Source organism: Podarcis gaigeae (assembly GCF_964106915.1).
Source record: "Podarcis gaigeae genome assembly, chromosome: 5".
In the NCBI taxonomy this organism is placed as follows: Eukaryota; Metazoa; Chordata; class Lepidosauria; order Squamata; family Lacertidae; genus Podarcis; species Podarcis gaigeae.
The window spans coordinates 39,042,875-39,069,294 of NC_139681.1; the positions used below are offsets into that span (position 1 = coordinate 39,042,875).

A 26,420-nucleotide genomic window follows, 5' to 3' on the forward strand; every position below is an offset into this window, starting at 1 on the left:
TCTTGAAGAAAGTCAGCATCTCTGTTTAAACAGGAACCAAGGAGGAGAGGAAACATCTTGCAAAATGTTACTCAGGAAATCTGAGGCCAAGGGACTGTGTATAATGGGCATCCAAAACTGCTCTTTCTTAAATCACAGCCTCTGATGCCTAAATGTAGCACAGTACTACTTTTCTCCTGAGGCTTCCTAAATACCAATTTGAAAGCTAGCAAAGGGTTATGTTTCATCAGGTACTTCTTTATGGTTTGATCTTTTAGCTGAGGCAGCTTTTCTGTGGCCTGCCTTTTCACATCTAATAGCCGAGGCAATGATTCAAATTTCTTCATAGGGATGCAGTGTTCACGTTAGCTACATGACACTTATGATCAGCTATGCAATGAAGTCATTGATTAAGTGCCCATTTAACCATTGCCCTAGCCATGTCAGAACCACTTCTGTGAGTGGTTTCCATGTAGCTGAGATAACTTTTAATTAACCCAACCATCTGGGTGGGGGCCAACTGCATGGGCCCCCACCAAGGAATGGGCACCCCCAAGGCAAGATACATGTGACGTGCCTCTCATCTTCCTTTATAAGCCCCAAACTCCCTAAACTGTGGTTGGTACCAACCACAGGACTTAATTAATGGTTAATAAACAGTTTCATGTTCATACCTCTATAATCTACTGGTGGCACACTTGGTGGTGGTTTATTTGTTAGCCTGTGAAAAATACAAAAGTATTATATTACACTTCCAGACCATTAAATAATAGTTGCCTAGCAACAAAGCACTTGGCGAAAACGAACTGTAACAAAAAGCTGGTGACAAAAGACCATGACAAAGACACTTAGCAAGAGGTACATGAAGATGCAAACAAATCTATGGTTTGTGATACTTCTGGGGAAAGAATGCATGTAATGAACATGGATATTTCTGCAGGAAAACACAACAGACAGACAATTAAGGATGTAAGAAATGCAGATTGTTAGTTACAAAACTATCCAATACAACATTTAGAATGCTAAATAGTGAAATGTCCTTTTAATCTGCAAATTTTAGGTTTGAATGCATCCAGTATTTCTTGTCTATTCTGAATCAGAATCTGATTCTGCATCTCAATATTGGTTTCTAGCTTCTTTGTTTGAAAACAAGTTCCTTTCTTCTTTGCTAATCAAAATTTCAATTTGTTTTCCACAGGGCCTAGGGACCAGTTCTGATCCTGACCAGCTTAAGAGGAGCTGCTGATGAATGCAAATCTAAGCAGAATTGGGTTCTCAGATAATGGTGATTCATAAGCTGTTTTAGCTGGAATGATCCTAGTTAGGTGGATGGGAGTTTTCCAAGACATGTCCAATCTGATTTTGAATTTGTAACATCTGAAAGATACAGTGTAACCCAGGCATGGGGAACCTGTAGCCTCCTATATGTTGTTAGACTACAATTCCCATCATTCCTGATTATTAGCCATGCTATCTGGGGTTGATGCAAGTTGGAGTCCAGCAACAATCTCGAGGGCCACATGTCCCCCAGCACTGTTTAAAAGCCATGCATCTTTTAGCAAGTGTTTAAAAGTTGTTTACAATTATTGCTGTGTCTACTTATTCATCCCTATATTGTTTAGAATTTTAATGTTATCAGTGCACATTTACATACAAACTGAAATGAATGTCTCCCTCATCCCTACTTCTGAGTGGGCATGTAGAGGATAGTGTTAATCATTCAAAATCAGATGGAGGTCTGCTCAATTGTAGCTGATTCTCAACCTCCCATGCCCTATCTCAGATTGTTCAGAGGGGCTTCCCAACACTCCAGTGAGGCTATTTTTTGTTCTTGTGACCGCAGTAGTGAGTAGAATTTAGGAAACACTTCTTCCCGTGAGCTTCCTTAAGGTAATTTATCTTAGAATCCAAGCCAATGAAGTTAACCATAGCTGGCATGCTTAAAAAGGATGAGTTTATCTTTGATCACAGTATATGAGAGTGCAGTGAAATTTCTCAGTGTTTCAGGTTGGCAGTAGACGTCTTTTTCGAATGGGACCGGCCTGAAATATGACATGTTTTTTTGAATTATTTGTGGGTTTAACTAAACAAAATGCATTCCAACTTCTACAGGCCTGAGCTGTTAGCAGATTTCACAAAATACCTGTAGATGCCATAAATCATTTGATACAGTTACAAGGCTACAAGGAGTTGGAATTTCCTGCAGCGGCTATCCACATCAAACACATGCTTAAACATGCTTTTAAACACTATGTGTTACATTTTTAGCATGCATCACACAGGTAAGGTGCTGGAAAAACAATCCATGAGATGGTCCCGTGGTGGAATGGATATTCAAGTTTGCTCTGCCTATGTACTTTTAGGAAAAAAGAAAATTAAGAGGCTGATGGTCTAGGGACTCGACAGGAGAGAGAAGGCGCTGCTTTTACAAGTAAACCCTGGCAAAAAACACAAAAGCATTACACTGAAAGCGGGCAACAAGACTTCATGCTGAACAACCAAAACTTGTGCAATTCTCAATCGCCATACCGATCCCATGTATTTTTTCCAGTTTTGCAAATTATGGCCATTTGTTCATTTTGGAACCTAAGTATCAAAAGAGAGAAGAAAAGACAAACGTTTCTCAAGCAGGTTAGGTCTGTCAGTTTGTGAAAGCTGTAACACTCGTACTTGCAATTGGAACGAAACCACAAATGCACACCACTGGTATTTCTGTAGCATCACATAGTGAGTCTTTGACAGTATGAGTTCCACATGTGCATTTGGAGGATGTATCTAGTTGCTTCGACCCAATAGATGCTAAAGTAATCACTCAGCTGCATTTTTATTTCTTGTGAGTTTTGGCTGTTCAGATTGGTGAACCTGCTGCTAGAGAAAGTAAACAGAAACCTCCTCTCTCTCTCTCTCTCTCTGTGTGTGTGTGTGTGTGTGTGTATTGCTTGAATATGTGTGCATTTGGTGAGCAGTCAATGGAATGGAACCATTTACAGGTCACGTAACCTTGCTCAACTGGTTTGGGAATCACTGGCATTATAACATTTACAGGCTTGACCATAAAGCAGGGCTGTGGAACCTGTGGCCCTTGAGACGTTGTCAGACTCTCTGATCAGCTGCAGCCAGCATGAACGATGCTTGGCGATGAGCTGTAGTCTTGCAACATCTGGGAGGATCATGCTCTCAACCCCTGCTATTAAGAACAGTATTGTTGATGGACTAGGGGGAAAGAAACCGGTCATGCCTGCTCGTGTATCTGTTAATAGCACCAAACAGCAAGCGATACTGATATCTGCAGATCAAGCCACAAAGTGGGATCCTGCAGAAAAAGTTTGCAACCCTCATAATAAAATTTCACAATAGTTATCAGGCTGATAACAAACCTGATGAACGAAAAACTCCTACGTTTTTCTTTGCAACAAGTAGCCCAATGAAGCCTCTGTCTGTAGGTGAGAGAACATGACTGATGTTCCATTATCATCATCATCATCACAAGGTTTAGAGGCCTAGATATTCTGCCATAAACCTCCCTAGTTCCCCATTTTAGTTCAGTTATGCTACAATTTATGGCCCTCCTCCTTTCAGTATTGCTTCTCCTTTCATGTTATGCTTCAATTCATTTCCTTGACTGCACAGTCAGCATGCAAAATGTAGCTATTTTCACTGATACCGTTTTCCCATTGTGGGAGGGTCAAAAGATGGTGACCCGGTTCTTGTACTCCAAAGTAGCTTTGCTTTTACAGTAAATAAAAAAGGAAGTCGTGTATTTGTCAAATGTGGTGTGTTCGGTCATGCATGCTCCTGTAAGCCAGTTTGCCCATGTGCAAGGTTACGCATGTAGTGTTTGGCAGGTGCTTTCAAAGCCAGGCTTCTGCTAACAGAGAAACGGCCGAGCCCATCAGTACGACTTCAAGGACGTCTACACTTCTGCACAGAAAAGAAAGTTACACCAAGTGCGTTTTCTCTCATCACTTTAGCATTGTGATTTATTTAATGATGAGCATTCTTATCCTGCTCTTTCTCTCCCTAAGGAGGGTTAGAGCAGAGTCAATTAGAGACAGTAAAACAGTGTGAACACAACAGGAACCAACAACAAAACTCACGGCATTCAAAATATAAGAAGTCTGATTAAATACAGCCATATGGATCTCCTAGAGGGGATCTGTTTTTAGCAGACCTCTCAGAGAGCTGTAATTCCCAGCACTCACTCTCAGCAAACTACAGTTCCCAGGATTCTTTGGGTGAATGATGGTTGTTAAAGTGGTATAAGAGTGCATTAAATGTAAGATATGGATGTTGCAGCAGCTGTGAATGGGGGACTTAGTATACCTCCTTCTTGCCCTGCATGTGAGCAAAACTGGCTACTTGTTCTTGGTAACAGATTGTGGGACTAATTTTTTTTTTGCCCACAGCTATCTATTGATGCCATTAGAGCCAAGGAGAAGCACAAGCATTTTCTGGGGTGGAAGGAAGGTAATAATTGCAGGAGTGATATATGAGCTAATATAAAAGGAGTCTAGCTCCAGAGTGCCTTTCTGTAGGCATCTATATTTAGTCAAGTGTTTTAAGGATAAATACAGTGTTAAGCACGCACACATAGCAGTTGTGGTAGGGGCAAATTGGTTCTCTCTCTCTCTCTCTTTCCCTAAAGAAAAGAATTGCTGCAAGCTCTTTGAAGGAGGGAGAACAACCTTGTTGATTTGGTTTATCAGGTCTGTTGCAACAGAAGTTGTTGAGACATGTTGCTATCATGCCATTGTAATACAGAGATACCAGTTTAAACGCAGTTGTTGAAAGTGCTTGTCCAATAGGAGGACAATACATAACAGCTGGGTCAAAAAGGGATGCCCTTATAAAAGTTCAGCCCTAAACCCATGTACCTGGGAGCAAGCAGCACTGAAGTCAGTTGGACGTCTCAGTAGACGTGGCTGGGATTGCATTGTTTGTAAGTCTGAGCACTTTGAAATGAATCCACTGTAGGTTATTCAGTGGAATTATTTGCAAGGTGAGCTGCATGCTACTTCTATTTCTCCTTCACCTCATAGAATTGTAGAGTTGGAAGCAACCCCAAGGGTTATCCAGCCCAGCCCCCTACAATGCAGGAATCCAAGCGAAAAAATTACTGAGAGATGGCCACCCAACCTCTGTTTAAAAACCTCCAATGAAGGAGAGTTCATCACCTTCTGAGGTAATCTCTGTAGAACAGCTCTGGAGCAGCACGTCACGAGGAGATATGCTTCTTAACTATGAGCATTTCATGAGGCAGAGGAGCAGTAACAGTGCTCCTACTGAGGCTGAGACCATTCATGATGTAACTTTCAGCCGGCTTTTGACATACACCTGAGTTTCTGCCTCATCTTTTGCAGGCTCATTCAGACAAAGAAGAGCTGTAATTCTTAATCAGTTGCATTTGCAAGCAAACGTCAATGAGGTAGACCATCTGAAGCCTACATACACCTAGGAACAGTGGTGAGTTGTCACTGAGAAACATCTGAAGAGAACTCTTCAGCTGACATTTGTGCAGATGGTATGTATACTGCAGGGAAGACCAAGGAGGCACCATGCATTCCACCACCACATAAGTCTGATGCTTTAAAGCTTGCACCAGTTGCCCATGTTACCGGGTCACATTAAAGGATCTTGTGTCAATTAACAAGGCCCTTAACAACTTGGCTGATGGTTACCTTAAGGATCACCTTGGGGAAGTCTCTGTTAGGGATCTCTTATGGCTCAGGTCCATGGTTTGTATTCACCTGGAGCTGCTCATTCAGCATTGTGGAGATGATACTGTGAAGCTCCCCTCCCCTGCCTGAGATGAGACAGGCCCTCTTTCTGCTGGACTTCAGATGCTTGACAGAGACCTTTCTATTTCAGCGGACATTTTAAGGAAGTCATTTACGGAACTTAGGTTATCTACCTTTGGTTTTGTTATAGCACTTTATTATTTTGACCGATGGATTGTTTTACGGCTTGTTGAGTAAACTGCTTTGTTATGGCCATCTATGCATATCCTCCAACACAACACTGCCCAAATCTGGGACAGCATCTTCGAGGTTCAGAATGGTTTCATGTGTCATATGATGACTGCATTTTCCAGAGTAGTTTAACAGCCAATCACAGGGAACTCTGGGAATCATAGCTCTCTGAGGGGAATAAGGGGTCTCCTTACAACTCTCAGGACCCTTAACAGACTGCAGAGCCCACAACTCCTTGGAGAAAGCCATGTTTAAAGTGTTATCATAGTGCTCTAAATGTATGGAGTTAATGTGGCCTCATATACATACTGTTATTAAGAAGACTATTTAGAACTGTTTGTTATGAGCAAAACTGAGAATTTCAAAATGCTCAGTTGGGCATCTGGGCCAACCCTTCACATACCACGAAGTGTTCCATTTAATGCACACTTATTTGGAAGTAAGCCCCCTTGAACATGCTGGGACCTACTTCTGAGTAGGCATGCACAGTCTTCTGCTGAACATGTATCAAAAATAGGCACTAAAATAAGTAAAACATTCAATCATGTAAATTACGGGTGTACATAGCTTACTTTTTGAACTTGCTCATTATTCCGCTGTCATTTTTCTTGATATCGTGTACTATCTTTTGAAGTTGCCTGTAGAAAATAAAGCATGGACATCTTTCATCATGGCTGTGTTATTAATAGAACAAGAAGGTGTATTACAACATATACAACTAGACACATCAAAAGCCCCGTATTTGCTGTCATATGTTCCTTTCTCCCCCAAACCACTTCTTTCTTTCACTCTTTTTCTTGCTGGAAGTGTTAATTCTTCTCAGAAGCTGTTGGTAAACCCAGCATCTGTTGAGAAAAACTCATCAAAGTGTTCTGTAGTGAGGCAATCTAAAATAAGCATCCATAGTGCTACAATGCAAATCTTCTCATTGGTCTGATGACAATGATTCAATCAGTTTATTGAGCAACTTCTCAGAAAGTGAATCTATGGCATTCCTTTTTTGGGAATCTTTGGCATTTTTTAGTTTACAAAAGGTTTCTATTTTTTTTTTTAAAGATTGCAAACTTTAAGAGATTTAGGTCATGAGGACAATTATCTTCCCCACTGTTGCTTCGCAGCAACTGGTCCTGGAGGTAGTATATAGTCGTCATTTATGATCCGTCCAAATCCGCTTTCAAAACCATTTAAATTGGTGACCAACACCAGATCTTGGGCTAGCAAATCCCATTGTTGATCCATCCACAGTATGAACAAGTACGTCCTTTTGTCTGTCTTGAATCTTTCACTGTTCAGCTTCATTGGATAAACCAGATTCTAGTATTATGTGTGTGAGAGTGCACACACTCTTCTCTCTATCTGGTCTCTCCCGGTACCACGTGTAATTTTATTAACCCAAATCAGTTAATTAGCGGAAAGGAAGATTTCAACTAAAAGACCTTTGGTAGGCTCAAGACACCTTTTCCAGAACCTGATCTGTCCTGCAAAAGAACATGCAATAATAATGAATCCCCTCCCATTTAATCACGCCTTTTTTGAGCATCCTTGCAGAATTAGAGCATCCTTGCAGTATTAGGAATTAGAGGTGGGGAGCCTGTTGTTGGACTCCAACTTCCATCAGCCACACCCAGCATGGCCAGTGCTTAGGGTGATGGAAGTTGCAATACTGGAGGACCACATATTCCCCATCTCTAAGCCAGACACTGAACCATTTGATCTGTAGATGTTAGGCAAAGGTAAAAGGTAAAGAACTCCTGGACAGTTAAGTCCAGTCAAAGGAGACTATGGGGTTGCGGTGCTCATCTGTTTTTCAGGCTGAGGGAGCCAGCATTTGTCCACAGACAGCTTTCCGGGTCATGTGGCCAGCACGACAAAACTGCTTCTGGCACAATGGAACACAGTGACAGAAACCAGAGTGCCCAGAAATGCAGTTTACCTTCCCACTGCAGTGGTACTTATTTATCTACTTGCACTGGTATGCTTTCGAACTGCTAGGTTGGCAGAAGCTGGGACAGAGTAAAGGGAGCTCACTCCACACCAGGGATTTGAACTGCCAACCTTCTGATCTCCAAGCCCAAGAGACTCAGTGGTTTAGACCACAGCACCACCCACATCCCCAACTCTGCAGATGTTATCAAGTGCTAAAGCTTATATCCATGCCATGAGCAACCTTATTTGCTAATTCTTGTACATCAAGTTGATGTTAAGTTGATGACACCAGTTTACAATTTTAGCTGCTATGGTCTTGGAAAACAAGTTGACCCTAGTATTGCCCCTACATTGAGGGGTAGAAGAGATATATTTCACCTCTACCTCACTATTGTAGAAAGGGAGTCAAAGAGCTTGTTCCCATTTAGTCAATGTTATTTCAATGGAGCTGGACTGTACTCAGGCAATGACATAGTAATTACCTCTCAGCTCGTCTTTGTTTTGGTAGACGTGACTTTTAGTTTTGTATAAACAGGTGTGCAGGTGAAACAGAAATTAAAGAAAGAGAGAGGATTATAGTTTCTGAGCAATGAATCGAGCTCCTCTAGTTTTAAGGAACAAAGTTAGGAATGCCCCCTCAGTCCTTCCCTTTATTTCAATGAGACAGGTAAAATAAATAGTAACTCTCTAATCAGGATGTGTTCACTCAAAAGGGGGTATCAGACTGGTTTCTCAGCGTTATGCCCAACCTCAAAAAATAACTTAGGACAGAGAAATCTTGTTGTTGGTTCTAAAATTGTCAAAGTCAAATACAAATGCTATCAATCCAGTAAGGAAGGTAATGCCATTCAAATGTAGCACTGCTCAGTTGGTGACTTAATTCTGCTCCCCTTTCCCTCTTAACTGGAAGATGGGCAGTGTCTGAGCTGTCAGTAGCAACCAGGTGTTCCATGGATTAGGCACACAAAGGAGTACACAGTCAATTACCACTTGCATTGATTTTTGTATCTATGGGCAGTAGGTATCCAACTAATGTATTCTGTCAGGGCAAAGGATTTTCACTTGCATAATCTGGTCAGCAACTGTGAGAACAGCATGCTAGACTAGATGGGCCATTGGCCTGATCCTGTTAACAGATTTAGGAGGTGTACAAAGGGAGGGCAAAGTTCTGTTGTACAAGTAGAAATTCTTGAGTTGATGGAATGTGTCACTTAGCGCTACTCTGTATACAATCCATTGCTTCCCCCTGCCCCCAGTTATAAATTAGGAACTTGCTTCTTTTTTCTTTTAAAAAGGTCTAAGTGCAATTACCCACCCCACCCCCAAGTATTTTGCAGATATTTGCAAATATTAAGTCAATAATGGATATTGTAAATATATTTTTCTTATTATATTTATTTACTTATATTTACTTATATTTACTTATATGTAATATCTTTATCTATTGCTTAATACCGAAACAGTCTCTAAATGATTTACTAGAAACAATACATATATAAAAACAAATACTGAAACAGGTAAACTGCAGCACCAAATAAAACAACAAAAGCAAAAACATAGTAGCCGATTTGGAAAATGTTTTGAGTCAAGGATCCCTTCCCTCTTCACCCTTCCATTTGCCAAGGCACTTCCTGACTCACAATATACTAACTTCTAAATGTACATTTCTGTAGGATAGAAATCAGAGTTTTAGTATACAGAAAGGTGCCTTATACCAGAGCCAGGCTATTTTATCCATTTACCTTAGGACCGTCTACTGTGATTGGCAGAAGTTCTCTGGGGACTCAGCAGAGATCTCCCCAGTCATCTGTAGCTTCATGCTTTCATGCTGGAAATGGCAGGGTTTGCCCCGGAACCTTCTGCATGCAAATCATGTGCTCTACCATCAGGGCCATGCCTAACATTGGATAGTTAGGGAACTGCTTCAGACGGCAGATGCAGAACTGCCCTGCCCTCCTTAAGCTGTCCTCAGATGCAACGGAAGAAGCTGTGCCATTGTCAGTGTTGAAGTAAGACTCATCTGCCAGCTGAGTATGTGGCTACTGTTTGTGGAAGGGGAAAGGCGACACCTCGCCCATTGCTTCAGGCCACAAAATGTCTTGGGTGGCCCTGCCTACCACTGAGCTATGGTCCCTGTCCAGAGAACTCTCCTGCATGGGGTCCCAATCTAGATAAAGCCACTTTAAAATCCTGCTGAAATAAACAGGGCAAATGATTTGTGTCTAAGTCCCTCTAGTTTTAAGGAACAAATTATACAATGCTAGGCAGTAAGTCCTATGGAGTCAACTTATTTCTGAGTAAACATTCATGGCAATAGGCTGACTAACTTTGGGCTGTCACTTGTTTCATTCTCATAAATCAGTCTGTTTTTACTTCCAGTAAATGTTTTACTCCTGAAAGGTTTGGCGTTTTTAAGTGCAGTACTCAAGAACAAAATAGTGAGATCATGTTTTGGAGCAACGTGCACAGCATATGCACACTTGAAAATGATATTTCACTCTTAGCTGCAAACAACGTGGATGTAGGATGAACTCCTTTCTGTAGAAAGAGCTAAAGGGTTTTTTAGAGTTGCATGTGACAACTCTAAAACGGCCAGACCCCAGGAATGGCTTTGACAGGCAGGCTAAACCAGGTGAGGGTAGCTGATGGGTCTCAAGTCCTCAGTGGGTTAGGAACTTCCCCCTGCATGCAATGACAGGCTCCAGTGGTTTGAGCGGACGAGACCAATAGTGGGTCAAGAAGGAGGTTTCTGCACATGCCGTCCAGGGAACTGAGGAGCAGATGGGGCTCATCAACCTGGGAAAGTAGCCCTTCTAGAAGGATAACTCTGATCCTGAACCTCCACTGCCTTGGTGGTGGTGGGGAGGCTAAGGAATAAACCCTACACAGATCTGGAGTGGAGTCCCTAAGACGGTTGGATGGTGCTTTGTACGTTACCTTCCACCAACTCCTGCAGCCAAGCTGGTGTCAAACGCATTGCTCTGCTTTGGACCACATCAGCGAGGCCAAGAGGGAGGTCCTGTCATCTGGGCAGCCCAGGCTTTCCATATACACTGCCCAAGCTTGCACCCTAGAATGGTCACTTGGGTGTTGCTAATGCAGTGGTTTGACTTCACCCCTGGAAGCGCACTGCATTGTCTCCCGAGACAGATGCCAATAAATGTTGCGTACAAAAAAAGAGGGCCCAACATACAAATGGCCAAGCATGGGAGGGAAGCACTCATACCCACGATGGACTGGCGATAACTGTGGTATCAGTGAATGGAGTTTGACCCATGGGTCAGATTTCCCCATCTGAGAAGTTTATACAGGAAAAGCAGCTGCTTCTCATGGGGACATGAATGACAGCTATAATGATGTCCCACAAAATGTGAGATACACTTGCTTCCCCAGAGCCATGCCCTTCCTTGCAACCTTTGGAACACCAGCTTTCAACATGGCTCTACTGGATCTTTATTGAAAATTTTGTCACATTTTACAGATTGCCCTTCCTTGCCTTCCTGCTGAGATTATGTGTGGTTATCTTCATCAAGTGCTTCCGCTTTTCCTTTTATTAAGCGTCACACTCCTTGAAGGTTCTTCTCTATTTAGAAAAGCCTGGTGGCCAATGACATGTGATTATAACGTCAGTCAGGTTGGGGGAAAAAGTGTGCAGAGTAAGAAGCTGAAATGACAGCCATCATACAAAACAAACAGATGAGAAGAGGTCAAACAGGTTTCTGTTTAGCTTCATAAAAAAGTAGAAGCAGGTGAATCCAAAGTTAAAGACATCTCAGGGTCAATGTTTTGCTGAATGTACCTTTGGGTCCTGGGAAACCTGAGACAATTAACAGTGCAAGCCTACCCATGCTTACTCAGAAGTAAGCTGCATTGAATTCAATGGGATATACTCCCAGGTGAGTGTGTCTGGGGCTGCACTGCACAGCTCCTTTCAAATTACAAATATTGGGAGACTATTTGTTACTTTTAAAATGTCCTCTGATCACATACTTATCAGTGAGAGAACTCTTACCAAAACAAACTTTTTTTTGATTTGTTAAAGTATGCCAACTTTAATTAGGGGATGAATTGACTACTGCTTCAGTTGCTTAGTTAATTTATTTTAATTAGTGGAGCTGATATTTAATAGCACACTTTTGTTGTTGCTGCTGCTTTTTAAAGTCTGGCATTCTACTTCAACAAGAAATGAAAGTCATATTAACAACCCACTTGTCAGTCACACATCATTGGGGTGTCAGATGATTTGACAGGTGGTTGGCAGGCACTAGGGAACCTACTGCTCCTGAACAGACCACGACTGACGTTCTGTCCTGCTTCTGCCGGGTTCAGGTGTACAAGGGAGCTCTATTGCAGGGAGCTCTATTGCACACTCTTAACTGGGCAGGACTGACCTCCCCTGTCCATCAGCTGATTGGTGAGTGACTCAGGGCTCAGGCCCTCTTTCTAGAGGGTTTCACTTCCCTCTCTGATCAGGGTTATGTCACCTGACTGGCAGATGAATGTAGTTTCAGAGAAATAGCCTTGTGGGCTCAGACTGGCCTACGGACCCGGGGCAGAAGTTCTCCACTCCTGAACTAAAGCCATTGCTTTGGCCTTGCATGACATGTGAACCAAGTCATTGTTTCATCAGCAGTGCTTCATATTGTTCCTCTGTAACACTGCAACAGTGTTCCAGAGGTGTCACAATTATCCATTTTTTAAAGAGACAAATTGAGAAAAATGGTTCATGTAGAAGAATGGTAAAATATGTACAATTTCCAAATATTTCGAAGCCGAGGGTGACGGGGAAATCCTCACTCTTCCCTTCTCCATAAAATAGAAGGAGATTGGTGTGGAAATAGAAATATATGCAGCACTTACTTTCTTGTCAGTTATAAGCCTATTTTACTACGTTTGGAACCTAAAATGCATTATGTATATCAGAGTACACGGAATTGTACATGTTGGCTATATTTGTTAAATTCAGAAGCATACACTCTATCAATTGCAACCCAGCACACATTTAGAGCAAGCCACCATGAATGCAGTGGGACTTTCCTCCAAGTAAACATGTATTGAATTACACCGTTAGTTTATTCAAATCATTACAAATAAACCCAGATGGAGCATCAAAACTGAGGCACCCTGAAGTGTCAAAAAGTATCATGGGGGGAAATGAGGGGAAGGTTAAAACAGTGCTGTAGTAGGGTAGGTTTTTTTGTTATTGTTTTTAAAAACACACATTTGATTTAGGAAACAATGATCCAGAAACAGAAAAAAAAAATACCACCACAAATATCTATATCTCCACAAAATGGGACGATTAAAATGCAAGAAACAATGATTCCTCTTTCAAACTGTCTCCACCTCTCTTTAAAAGAGTTAATTATCTATCTGTAGCCAAGCAGCATAGGATTTGAGTTGTCTTCAGTTTACATCTGGCCCTCCAGATGTTCCACAACTCCAGCTCTCATCATCCCTAACTAACCTTCAGCCATGCAGAAGGTTAAGGCTGTCAATGGCCACAAGACATGGTGGGGTTACATATTGCCTTCAGTTACAGAGCCAACATGCCTCTGAATAAATACCAGTTGCTGGAGCATAGGAGTGGAAGAAGAGCGTTTTCTGCTCATGTCCTGCTTTAGGCTTCCCACAGGCACCTGGTTGGCCAATGTGAGAGCAGGATGCTGGCTTGATCCAACAGGCTGTTCCTCATATGTTCTTACAGCTGGGTCTGATAGGAGCTGGAGTCCCACAATGTCATCTGCAGGGGTTGCAAATTAGCCACCGCAAGAATGGAGGGAATTTGCAATTACCCAACACTTTATATTGCATCACATAGTTATTATCGTACTTTTCCATGTATAATATTAGGTTGTTTTTGGTTTTGTTTACCAAAAAAGAATGTTAAAAAGGGGGTAGTCTTATACAGGGGGGCAATCTCTCCCCATTTTCTTAATTTTGAGTCCCCCAAAATAGGGGGCGTCTTATACATGGGGGCATGTCATACACGGAAAAATACAGAATATTGGTACTAGAAATCATTCTGAGGGAACACAGTGCAGCTTAAGGAATACTTGTAAAACCTGCCTTTAAAACGTTATCTTTGTTATTCTATAAAAGGAAAATAGATCATAAAGATGTTTTTCAATTTCTCCCATTTTTTTTCTCCACTGGAAAAAATAAAACAAATGCTTGGGGGAAAACAGTCCCCCACATATTTCTATCCTGGTCCCCGCCCCTATACACACATTATTTCTGTTTCTATTGCTTACTGTACAGCAGTCATTGCATGTACACACCTCAGCCTGGGCAGAACACCCCCACCTCCCATTTATTCCTGTTCATACTACAGTGGTACCTCGGGTTAAGTACTTAATTCGTTCCGGAGGTCCGTTCTTAATCTGAAACTGTTCTTAACCTGAAGTAGCACTTTAGCTAATGGGGCCTCCTGCTGCCGCCGTGCCACCGGAACAAGATTTCTGTTCTCATCTTGAAGGTTAGTTCTTAACCTGAAGCACTATTTCTGGGTTAGCGGAGTCTGTAACCTGAAGCGTATGTAATCTGAAGCGTATGTAACCCGAGGTACCACTGTATATGGGAAACCAAGCTTTAAAATGCTGGTTGCCAAACACTTCAGTCCTCATAACGTTTACTGGGAAGTAAGTCCCACTGATTTCATTCCACATAACTGGACCTGAAGCTGTATCTCGAAAGGTCACTCAAATAATTTCTGTTAAGCATGAGTAGTTCTATTAAAGTGAAGCAGGGCAAAGCATGTTATTAAGGTGGATGAATGCTTGTTTATACAATGAAGTAGCTGGAGCGAAAGCAGAAGATTGTGGCCTGTACGGCTGATTTTCTTTATACCGTCTCTAAGCTATCATTAGACCTGCTCATGGCGATGAATGTCGGCTGCTTTGGTGGGATTTCGTTAGCTTCCTTGTTTCTTTAGCTGAAATGTTTATAGGCTAAAAGGGGGGTCCTCTTACAATGACTGTCATCATTTCATGTTTCAAGCCAACTTCGCAGTGCATATTTTAGGAAGTGCATGACAGTAATAATTCTGGGAGTATTTAGGTAGTCAAAATGTTCCCAGTGCTTCTGGGGAATAACACGGTCTATCTGATTGTGTGGCTATAAAGCCCTGTTCATATATCTGCTGCACTGAAGGATAACACTTAGATAAGAGAGAGTAGGGACAGGCGACTGGTCCCACCTGTGAGGTTACATGCTGCCCAGCTCTGCCTCTCTCATCTCTGCCTGTTTGGTAAAGGTCTTAAGGGGGAAGACAGCTTCACTTCCATAGGTTCCTCCATGCGACTGGAAGCCCCTCACAGATGGGGCTCCCAGCCATGTGGAGGAGTCTGTTTGAGGAAACCTGGATCTCGCCTTCACTCAATGTGATCAGAGGGGTGAAGCTTTTTCAGGTGTGGGGATTGCTGCATTTCTGCCTGTTAAATGCCTGTTAACGGCACAGAGACTACAGTCATACCTCGGGTTACAGTTTCTTCAGGTTGCGTTTTTTTCGGGTTGCAGACTGCCAAACCCTGGAAGTACCGGAACGGGTTACTTCTGGGCTTTGGTGGTTGCGCATGCGCAGAAGTGCTAAATTGTGCTTTGCGCATGCACAGAAGCGCCGAATCACAAGCAGCACGTGCGCAGACGCGGGTTGCGAACGTGCATCCCACACGGATCACGTTCGCAACCTGAGAGTCCACCGTATTGGGAAAAAAGGTCAATCTCATATATCATCTTCCTTGTAACTTTAATAATAATAATAATAATAATAATAATAATAATAATAATAATAATATATTATTTGTACCCCGCCCATCTGGCTGGGTTTCCCCAGCCACTCTGGGCGGCTTCCATAGAAACCAAAAACACTAAAATATCACACATTAAAAACTTCCCTGAAGATGTCTTCTGAATCGCTTTGACATCTGATGGGAGGGCGTTCCACAGGGCGGGCGCCACTACCGAGAAGGCCCTCTGCCTGGTTCCCTGTAGCTTTGCTTCTCGCAATGAGGGAACCACCAGAAGGCCCTCGGCGCTGGACCTCAGCGTCCGGGCAGAACGATGGGGGTGGAGACGCTCCTTCAGGTATACTGGGCCGAGGCCATTTAGGGCTTTAAAGGTCAACACCAGCACTTTGAATTGTGCTCGGAAACGTACTGGGAGCCAATGTAGGTCTTTCAAGACCGGTGTTATGTGGTCTCGGCGGCCGCCCCCAGTCACCAGTCTAGCTGCCGCATTCTGGATTAGTTGTAGTTTCCGAGTCACCTTCAAAGGTAGCCCCACGTAGAGCGCATTGCAGTAGTCCAAGCGGGAGATAACTAGAGCATGCACCACTCTGGCGATACAATCCGTGGGCAGGTAGGGTCTCAGCCTGCGTACCAGGTGGAGTTGGTAGACAGCTGCCCTGGATACAGAATTGACCTGCGCCTCCATGGACAGCTGTGAGTCCAAAATGACTCCCAGGCTGCGCACCTGGTCCTTCAGGGACACAGTTACCCTATTCAGGAGCAGAGAGTCCTCCACAGCAGCCTGCCCCCTGTCCCCCAAAAACAGTACTTCTGTCTTGTCAGGATTCAACTTCAATCCATTAGCCGCCATCCATCCTCCAACCGCCTCCAGGCACTCACACAGGACCTTCACCACCTTCACTGGTTCTGATTTGAAAGAGAGGTAGAGCTGGGTATCATCTGCATATTGATGGACACCCAGTCCAAACCCCCTGATGATCTCTCCCAGCGGCTTCATATAGATGTTAAAAAGCATGGGGGAGAGGACTGAACCCTGAGGCACCCCACAAGTGAGGGCCCAGGGGTCTGAACACTCATCCCCCACCACCACTTTCTGAACACGGCCCTGGAGGAAGGAACGAAACCACTGTATAACAGTGCCCCCAGCTCCCAGCCCCTCTAGACGGTCCAGAAGGATGTTATGGTCGATTGTATCAAAGGCCGCTGAGAGATCCAGCAGAACTAGGAAACAACTCTCACCTTTGTCCCTAGCTCGCCGGAGATCATCAACCAGTGCAACCAAGGCAGTTTCCATCCCATGATGAGGCCTGAATCCCGATTGGAAGGGATCCAAATGGTCCGCATCCTCCAGGCATGCCTGGAGTTGTTCAGCAAGCACGCACTCAATCACCTTGCCCAAGAATGGAAGATTTGAGACTGGGCAATAGTTGGCCATACTGGCCGGGTCTAAAAATGGTTTTTTAAGAAGTGGTTTAATGACCGCCTCTTTCAGCGGATCTGGGAATGTTCCCTCACAGAGGGAAGCATTCACCACCCCACTGAGCCCATCACCAAGCCCTTCCCAGCTTGCTTTTATTAGCCAGGATGGGCAAGGATCAAGGAGACAGGTGGTTGGTTTCACGCATCCAAGCAGCCTGTCCACATCCTCGGGGGTAACGGATTATAATTGATTCCATGCAACTTGACCAGACAGAGCTCTAGCACTCTCCCGCCCCAGCCCTGCTCCCACGGTGGTGTCTAGCTCCTTCCGAATATGAGTGATTTTATCTGCAAAAAACTTTGCAAAATCGTTGCAGGAGATCTTGGGGTCTTTACAAGGCCCCGGTGGTAAAGGAGGTTCCGTTAAATTGCGGACGACCTGAAAGAGTCTCCTGCTACTATTTTCTGCAGATGCAATAGAGGTGGTGAAGAAAGTCTTCTTCGCCGTCGCTATCGCCACTTGGTAGGCTCGACGTTGAGCTCTAACCTGTGTCCGGTCAGATTCGGAGTGAGTTTTCTGCCACTGACGCTCTAGCCGTCTCAGCGATTGTTTCATCGCCCTCAGCTCCGAAGAAAACCACGGGGCTGTCCGGGCTCCATGCAATCGGAGAGGGCGCTTCAGAGCCAGACAGTCGATAGCCCTGGTTAACTCTGCATTCCAGCGGGCCACCAGGGAATCAGCTGAAAGGCAATCAACATGGGATAAAGCATCCCCTACCACTCTCTGGAAACCATTTGGATCCATTAAGTGGCGGGGGTGGACCATCCGAATTGGTCCCACCTCCCTGCAGAGGGGAAGGGTCGCGGAGATGTCCAGTTGCACCAGGAAGTGATCTGACCAAGGCACTTCTTTTGTTTCACTTTTACTTAGTGTCAGATCACCCACATCACTAGAGGTGAATACCAGGTCTAAGGCATGTCCATGACTATGAGTTGGGCCCAACTTATTAAGGGACAGCCCCATGGAGGCCATGCTTTCCACGAAGTCCCGAGTGGCCCCTTGTTAAGGTCGTGTTGGCATGGATATTAAAATCCCCTAGGACAACCAAACTAGGTGTCTCCAGGAGAACATCCGCCACGACCTGAAGCAGCTCAGACAGGGAATCTTTGGTGCAGCGGGGAGGTCGGTACACCAAAAGGAATCCTGTACTGCCCCTTTTGCCCAACTTCCATAACATGCACTCAGAAAACTGGGTCTTCCCAGTAGGACGCCTGATGCAAACTAATGACTTCCTAAAAACACTTCCCAACTTCCTCAAAAGTTTGTTCCAAATAAGGGCCTGGGCCACGCCCCCTGGGCCAGTTGGAAAAGGCCCTGTAAGGGAGCAGGCCCTGCAGTCCCCCCCCCCAGCCGATGGTCCCACCTTCCACGTTTCTGCTATGTTATCCTCAGTCTGTCTTTCAAATTCTTTTCTTTTCTTCTAAATTCCCTCCTACAACTTATTACTTTGGTAGCCTTATTAAAGGGATGTGTTCACTTGTCCAATCAACTTGTGGACAGGATTGCACCCATTAGTTCTCATGTCAAGCTTGTATGCTCCAGCTGGTATCCAGACTTGCAGTGCAAATGTTTGCAGGCAGAGAACATTTGTGCATTCCATGTGATCTGGAACCCTGATGATACACGTGTGCTGTATGTGAGAATGCCAGAGGTGGAGCTAACTGGAAGGCACAATGCCAAGGGCAGGGCTGATCAGCATGGGCTCACTCCTATAACCATAGACTTCTAGAGATGGAAGGGACCCCAAGGGTCACCTGGTCTAACCCCCCCGCAATGCAGGAACCATAGCTAAAGAATCCCAGACAGATGGCCATCTAAACTCTACTTAAAAACCTCCTATGGAGGAGAGTCCACCCACCACCTTCTGAGGTAGTCCTTTCCACTGTTGAACACCTCTTACTGATTAATGTGTGAGCAGATCACTGGTGTGGAAGGGGCCATATAGTTAACTGCTTTGCATGTAGAAAGTCCCAGGCTCAACGTCTGGCATCTCCAGATAGGACTGCGAGCACCCCCTGTCCGAAAGCCTGGAGAGCTGCTGCCAGTCAGTGTAGGCACTAATAAGCTAGATGCATCAATGCTGTGGCTCAGAATAAGGCAGCTTCCTATGTTCCTAATAGAACCTGGACCTTTGCTTGATCTCCGGAGCAACTGTTTTTCTGGGTTCTAAGCTGTCTTCTCCCAGATGTCCACAACACTCTTAACAAGCTCTGCTATCTTCTTTAATTCTTATCCTGCTTCATTTCCCTTTTAATTTCTATGATGGAGCCGTGGTGGAGGAACAAGCTTTGATGTGGCAGCAAGTGTCCAAAGAGTGTATGCATGAGTTTATGGGTTGTTCTTTCTCACCATCGGGGTGGGGGTGGGGAGCTGCAAAAGTTCCCACTCACGTCATTGTGCCCCCACTTTCCAGCACTTCTTGTCCTATTAACTCTGGTAGCGTTTATTCCCGACTAAATGTGTGTGGGATTGCAGACTGCGCCTCTTTGAAATGTGCCTAGCAGTACCGACATGCTACTACATGTAGAAGTTTCAGCAGGAAGTAGAATTCAACACAACACTGACTCCAGGCTCCTCCCTTATTCTGTGGAGAAAAGTCATGAACAACAGTGCTAAATCCAAGCAGCCACCCTTATACAATTGTGTTAGATATATGCTGCCTTATTGCAAGACTTGAGATGAATTAGCACACTGGGCAAGATAAATTCTCTCTGTCTCTGTCAGGAAAGAACAGAGAGTCCTGCAAAATTTACAGAAATAGGCTTAGCTATTCAGCCATCCTCTGCCAAATGCTAGTTTGCAATAATTGCTTTAGCTAATATGGGCTGATGGAATCGAATTACATGCTTTGTCAGTGCTCCTGTACTACTCTATCCATGCCCCAAGCACAGTGATGAACATCGGACAAGGGTTTTACCTTTACTGCATACCTGTTCCTTCCTGCATCCTCAAAGCACTGGTAACTCATTAACATCCAATTGCCTTATGTGTATGTAATTGCATTTGTTTTCTCACATTGATATCATTCCTCACTGACATCACATGAAAGAGCCAGTATGGTGTAGTAGAGAATAGTGTTGGATTAGGACCTGGAAGACCAGGGTTCAATTCTCCACTCAGCCATGAAGTTCACTGGGTAAGCGTGGGCCAGTCATCATCCCTCAGCCTAACCTACCTCACAGGGTTGTTGTGAAGATAAAGTGATGGTAGTGGGGAGAACCATGTACGTCACCTTGAGCTGCTTGGTGGGATATCTGTATAAAACCTTGAATTAATAGTTTTTAAAATCTGCTGCAAAGTATAATTGCTGTGGCATTTGTAGGTATGTAAATTTAAGTCCTTACGATTACTGATTTGTTATTGTTTGTCGATGATTTTACTGATGGCTTAAATGTTTCTTGTAAAGTGTTTACTGCAATTTTACTACAATTAAGAGGCATATACTTTTTGTTTTATATATTACTATTTTGTTAACTGCTCTGTGCTCCTATAGGACAAAGGGAAGTATAGAAATGCAATTCATAAAAATGTGGTTTCTTAGATTTTACTTTTTATTCCAACCAAATTATCTTCCCCTAGATCGATTGACTCACAGAACATTTTTACATGTCCCATCATCAAAAGTCCCGTGGGCACTACTAATTCTCCACTTCAAATTAATTTTCAGTAGAGCACTTTCAGAAACACTCTGTCTCAAAGCCAGTTTGTGATATAAAGTTCCCAGACAGGTGTAGCTGAGTCACACCTGCATGGCATCACCCACACTTGACATGTTTGCTGCAGAAACACCTGCAGAACACATGTGTATCTGCAGTAGTTGGTTTTCCCTTGTGAAGCAGACAGAGAAGTCCTACTCTTTGGAGATCTCTTTGGGAGGCATTCAGTAACCGGTCAACCGACCATGACTAATTTTTGTCTTTGCAATATAAATCTGAAAGCTGCCATAAACGCTATTGAAGAGTTTCATGCAAAAAACCACCACCACCTTGCACATTCACTTCCTGCCAACTGTGCAGCACCTGTGCAAATTCTAGATGGATGCCCAACGCAGAGAAGAGGAACAGCTCAAAGATAGTGGCACTGCCCACACAAAGGAAGGATGCATGCACCAATGTGATAAACAGCAACGCCTCTTGAATTTGAACACAGGGAGCATTATTGTATCCCTATTTAAACAAATGCCAGGCTCCCAAACGGTTCTGAATATGTGCTGGCATATTGAGGCGCAAACCTGCCAGCTTGGCTGGGCTACTGCACCTTTAGTGACCGGCTGACACTCAACAAAGGAAGCATTTCTCAAGATGGAAACGTAAGGTGCTTCAAGATGACATATTTACTGCACATTCATCCTGACTTGTTTGCAAGGAGATGAGATGATGTTTAGCTATTTCACTGAGCATGCATTCTGCTTGGTTGTTGGGGAGGTTAGATGATGTTGCCCATTCCTGTCCCATTCCTTCTCACCAAACATCCAATCTTCCGGGAAAGTGAGTTTGTTGCCCAAGACCTCCCAACCGACCGTAGTTGCCCAACCTGAATTTGCTGGTATGCCACTGAATCCCACCCCAAGCTAGCAACAATCTGGAAGCAAGCGATTCACAGGATGTTGTTGTTGTTTACTATCCCATCAAAGTATTGGAGACAGTCTTCTTCCCTGAATGCTTTCGAGTCCCATTTGAGAAAACTGTACAACTCTGCAGCCTGCTACCCTAACAACCATTTTGAATCCTCCCTCGATTGCTTTATCTTCTTACATACAAACAAATTTATCCTCTCTGACCATTTCCAAAGAGTGATTAAGGCTGTCAGCCGGCTGCAAGCAAGGACTCTAGTGGCACCTTCGATACTTTATTTTTTTAATGGCATAAGCTTTCGTAGAAGACAAGCCAGTTCGCCAGACAGATAAGGAAATCCTAATATATTCCCCCATTTTCTTTTAAGGTGCCACAAGATCTCTTCTTGCTTCTGTCCCCCAGATCCTCCTCGTGCGCGCCTCCGAGAAAGAAACAGCCTCTGCGCCTTGGCGTAAAAGCGCGAGAGGAACACAAGGGACGCGGTTCAAACCATACCTGAACTTCTGTCCCGCTGGCACCGTGATTTTATTGAACTTGTCCATGCTGCCAGGCGAGGCGACTGCCTCGGACAAACGGGCACCCGAGTCGGCAGGGACTGAGGGGGGCTTCCTGGCTCGTTCCCGAGAGAGAAAGGCTGGATTCCCCCTGATGACTCCCCAGGCTGCTTCGCCTCCTCGCGGATCCCCTTAGCGCCGCCTTTGCGCGCGGCCCGCCAGGCGACTCCTCGTGTGTTGGGACGAGAAGCAAAACTTGCCCGAGCGCCCGGCCGGGTTTCATGTTTCGAGGGGGTCATGTGACGGAGCCAGCTTGGCTGGCAATAGGGTGTTTGTGCAAACTTGAAGAAGATCCGCACCTATTGGGCGTGTCCAAAACCACCCCCGTCTGGGGCTGAAGTCCTTCCTGACGTCCTCGCGGCTTTGCCTCGCGCGCCGCGGGCGTTTCATCCCAGGGATCAAGCTGGTTGTTGGGAACACTTCCTGCCGCAGTCCCGGGGCTTTGAAGCGGCTGCTACCTGGAAGAGTTTCCTGCACGTTCTGCTGCCTTGAAAGGCCCTCCTCTCTTGCAATGGGATGCCTCGCCCGCCCCTCAACAACACACAAAGTTCGCTTTGTAGAGCCTCCATGTTCCAGTGCAGACTACCTCGGAATAGCAGATATTGGAGACAAGAAACCGGGAAGGGTTCTTCCTGGTGTGATTCTATGAAGAGTTGGTTTTCTGTGGATCTGGACCCACAGGACTCTCCTTATGCTCCATCCATAAAGCGGGCTGCATCCAGACACATTTGGAAACCCATTTTTATTATTGTCGTAATATTTACAGTGGTACCTCGGGTTACATAAGCTCCAGGTTACATATGCTTCAGGTTACAGACTCCCCTAACCCAGAAATAGTGCTTCAGGATGAGAACAGAAATCATGCTCCGGCGGCACAGTGGCAGCAGGAGGCCCCATTAGCTAAAGTGGTGCTTCAGGTTAAGAACAGTTTCAGGTTAAGAACTGACCTCCGGAATGAATTAAGTACTTAAGCCGAGGTACCACTGTATATCTCACTTTTCTTTCAAAGAGCTCAAGGTGGTGTACATGGTTTTCCTTCCAGCACCTTTTATCCTCACAACAACCCTGTGAGGTAGGCTGGGCTGAGGGGCAGTGACTGGACCAAGCTTCACCCAGTGATCCTTCTTCATAGCCAAGTGGGGATTTGAACTCTGCTTTCTCAGGTCCAAGTCTGACACTCTTATCTGCTACACCGCAGTGGCTCTCTTTCAGTGTGGCGGATCTGCGCAGATCGCGCCTTCTGTGTTCATGAAAGACAAGCACGTTCTCTTCCATGTCGATTTCAATGTGTGCGCATCATGCTTCCCATACTGATACATACTGATCTAAACAAAGGCGAGGGGCTGCGAAGATACTGTGTATAGTGAGAGTAACGTGGCAGCTGGATTTTGCAACACTACCCTTTGTTCCTCTTCGATGAGCAAGAACAGATTTTGCGAAGGAACTTGAAAAGTGAGGGGGCTGCATGTTAAAACACTGTTAAACCTGGAACCAGGCAAAAACTGTCAGCTGACTGTGGTAGCAGCCACAGCAGTGGATGAAATGAACTACAGCTTTTGTGCACGCATGCTGAAATCTCGTCAGTGGGATGGTGTGTGAAATGGGTGAATACATTTCCTATTTTAAAAAATACTTAAATAGGATCAGGATTTAGGATTTGGACTATGTTTACTGCATGGGGAGGAGGAGATGAACCATACCACAGTCATGATGTACCCACAGATAGTTGCAAAGCTGCTATTTGCCTTGGAAGGAAAGCTACCAGTAGCACCAGCAGCTTGGGAGTCGAATTTACATTTTGTTTTTGCTACTTTGTGTGCCTCTTGGAGTTTCACAATGTCACCACCTGGTTTCAACCATGAGGGTTTGAAACCTAATTCCAAAACGAATCATTTCTCTTCTTGTAAGGTTTTGTGACCTTGACAGATTCGTAAATGTTATACTGTAGTTTACTCCTCACAGATGTACAGTTCCCAGCACCCTAAACAAACTATGTTTCCCAGGCTTCTTTGAGGACAGTCATGTGTGTTAAATATACATACAGTCGTACCTCGGCTCCTGAAAGCTTTGGGAGTCTAATGTTCTGGCTCCCGAATGATCGAAAACTGGAAGTGATTGTTCCGGTTTTCGAACATTCTTTTGGAAGCCAAACGTCTGACGGGGCTTCCGTGGCTTCTGACTGGCTGCAGGAGCTTCCTGCAGTCAATTAGAAGCCGTGCTTTGGAAGTCAAACATTGAGGAAGTCGAAGAGACTTCCGGAAGGGATTCCATTTGACTTCTGAGGTACGACTGTATATGCACAAAGATGGACAACTCCACCAAGATTTCTAATGCTGCAGGAGATGTGTTAAATTGTGTTTTACGATTTCAATATGTATGTGTTTTCTTTCTCATTCCCCTCACTTTTTCTTTTATTGCTCTTATATTATGCCCTTCCTTCTGATGCAAGTCCAGATTTATAATAAGAGAAATTGGGGGGGGGGGATGACACCCAGCAGAAGATTTTCAGTTTGATGCTTTAGTTACTTAAATGCCTCCTCTGCAAATGTGGCTCTAAAGGCAGCTGGGACATTTCTTTTTTGCACAATACAGTCCTGTAATGGGTAACTCAATTAGCAGATTTGGAGTAATTAGAGTTCTTGCTGGATTATGACAGAGCAATCACACAAGCTCTCTGGTCCTCAACCTGCTCATTCCAACCTGGCATTATTGAGGTTACTGTATTTTGCAGGATTTGCAAAATCTTCCAGTCCCAACATAAAAACAAGTTGTGCCAATGCACATCCAAGATTCCTTGTTGGACTCCAGTTCCCCTTCAGTCCAGCCAGCAAAACCAACGGCCAGGGATGTTGAGTGTTGCAGTGCAACAACATCTGGAGGGCCACACGTACTCCTTTTAGGTGGTACAGTTCCACTTCTACTAGGAAACACTGAGAGTCAGAAGGCATTCATGAAAACAGCACATTCTCATGCCGGATCTGTCTTCATGATTCACTTAGCAACTGTTCCAGCCACAGCTAATTTCCCTTGAGAACAAAATCGCAGTTTGGAGGTACAGTTAACACTTCTGCTTTTATTATTTTTTTAAAATTATTTTGATTGCTTCTTCAGTCAGTGGGGGACTTTTGCTTCGTATCAACTAAAAGGCTTGATTTTTTTTGCCTTACCTGTTATTATGCAGGAGAGATAGGGAAGGAGAGGCTCTACATAAGTTGGACTGCAACTCTAAAAATCCCTAACCATTGCCTATGCTGATGGGAACTGGGGCCCAGAAAGATCTGGTGGTCTGCAGATTCTCCATCCCTGAAATACAGGTTCACCCAATGGTGCTGTGGAGGCCTGGATCTTACCATATGTCGATCATAACTTAGACCCTAGGCTTAACTATTAAGTAGTGGTTTGAATCCGAGGCTTCAATATGGAACCATTTTTGTTTAGCGGTAAGATTCAGGTCAAAATCTGACTATGTACTGTTTTAACATCTCATTAAAGCAATAGATATATATCTATATTTGTTGTTGTTGTTGTTGTTGTTGTTTAGTCGTTTAGTCGTGTCCGACTCTTCGTGACCCCATGGACCAGAGGATGCCAGGCACCTCTGTCCTCCACTGCCTCCCGCAGTTTGGTCAAACTCATGCTGGTGGCTTCGAGAACACTATCCAACCATCTCACCCTCTGTCGTCCCCTTCTCCTTGTGCCCTCCATCTTTCCCAACATCAGGGTCTTTTCCAGGGAGTCTTCTCTTCTCATGAGGTGGCCAAAATATTGGAGCCTCAGCTTCACGATCTGTCCTTCCAGTGAGCACTCAGGGCTTATTTCCTTAAGAATGGATAGGTTTTATTCTTCTTGCAGTCCATGGGACTCTCAAGAGTCTCCTCCAGCACCATAATTCAAAAGCATCAATTCTTCAGCGATCAGCCTTCTTTATGGTCCAGCTCTCACTTCCATACATCACTACTGGGAAAGCCATAGCTTTTACTATACAGATCTTTGTTGGCAAGGTGATGTCTCTGCTTTTTAAGATGCTGTCTAGGTTTGTCATTGCTTTTCTCCCATAAGCAGGCGTCTTTTAATATATCTATCTATGTATCAGTAAAAATATTTTTTCCTGAAGTATTTCAAATGTTTTAACCAAGCAACATAGCTAAAGAAACACACAGCATAGTTTTATACATGCCTACTCAGAAGTA

General features: G+C 44.3%; 1 protein-coding gene across 7 annotated transcripts in view; it reads right to left on the reverse strand.

The window, feature by feature from the left end:
• BLNK (B cell linker) overlaps positions 1-26,420 on the reverse strand; it is a 94,568-nt gene that overhangs the window by 24,387 nt on the left and 43,761 nt on the right. For 4 of the 7 annotated variants that reach the window (XR_014564892.1, XM_083741071.1, XM_083741069.1 and 1 more), the window contains 3 exons: positions 6,521-6,586; positions 2,509-2,565; positions 654-700 (listed from right to left, as the gene is read on the reverse strand). Coding sequence is in view for 6 of the 7 variants with exons in the window: in XM_083741071.1 (XP_083597197.1) it covers positions 654-700; positions 2,509-2,565; positions 6,521-6,586 (170 nt within the window). In the remaining variant the exon portion in view is untranslated. Of the gene's footprint in view, positions 1-653; positions 701-2,508; positions 2,566-6,520; positions 6,587-22,171; positions 22,481-26,420 lie in introns of those variants that run through there. The other 3 variants (XM_083741072.1, XM_083741074.1, XM_083741070.1) reach the window with 3 other exon arrangements.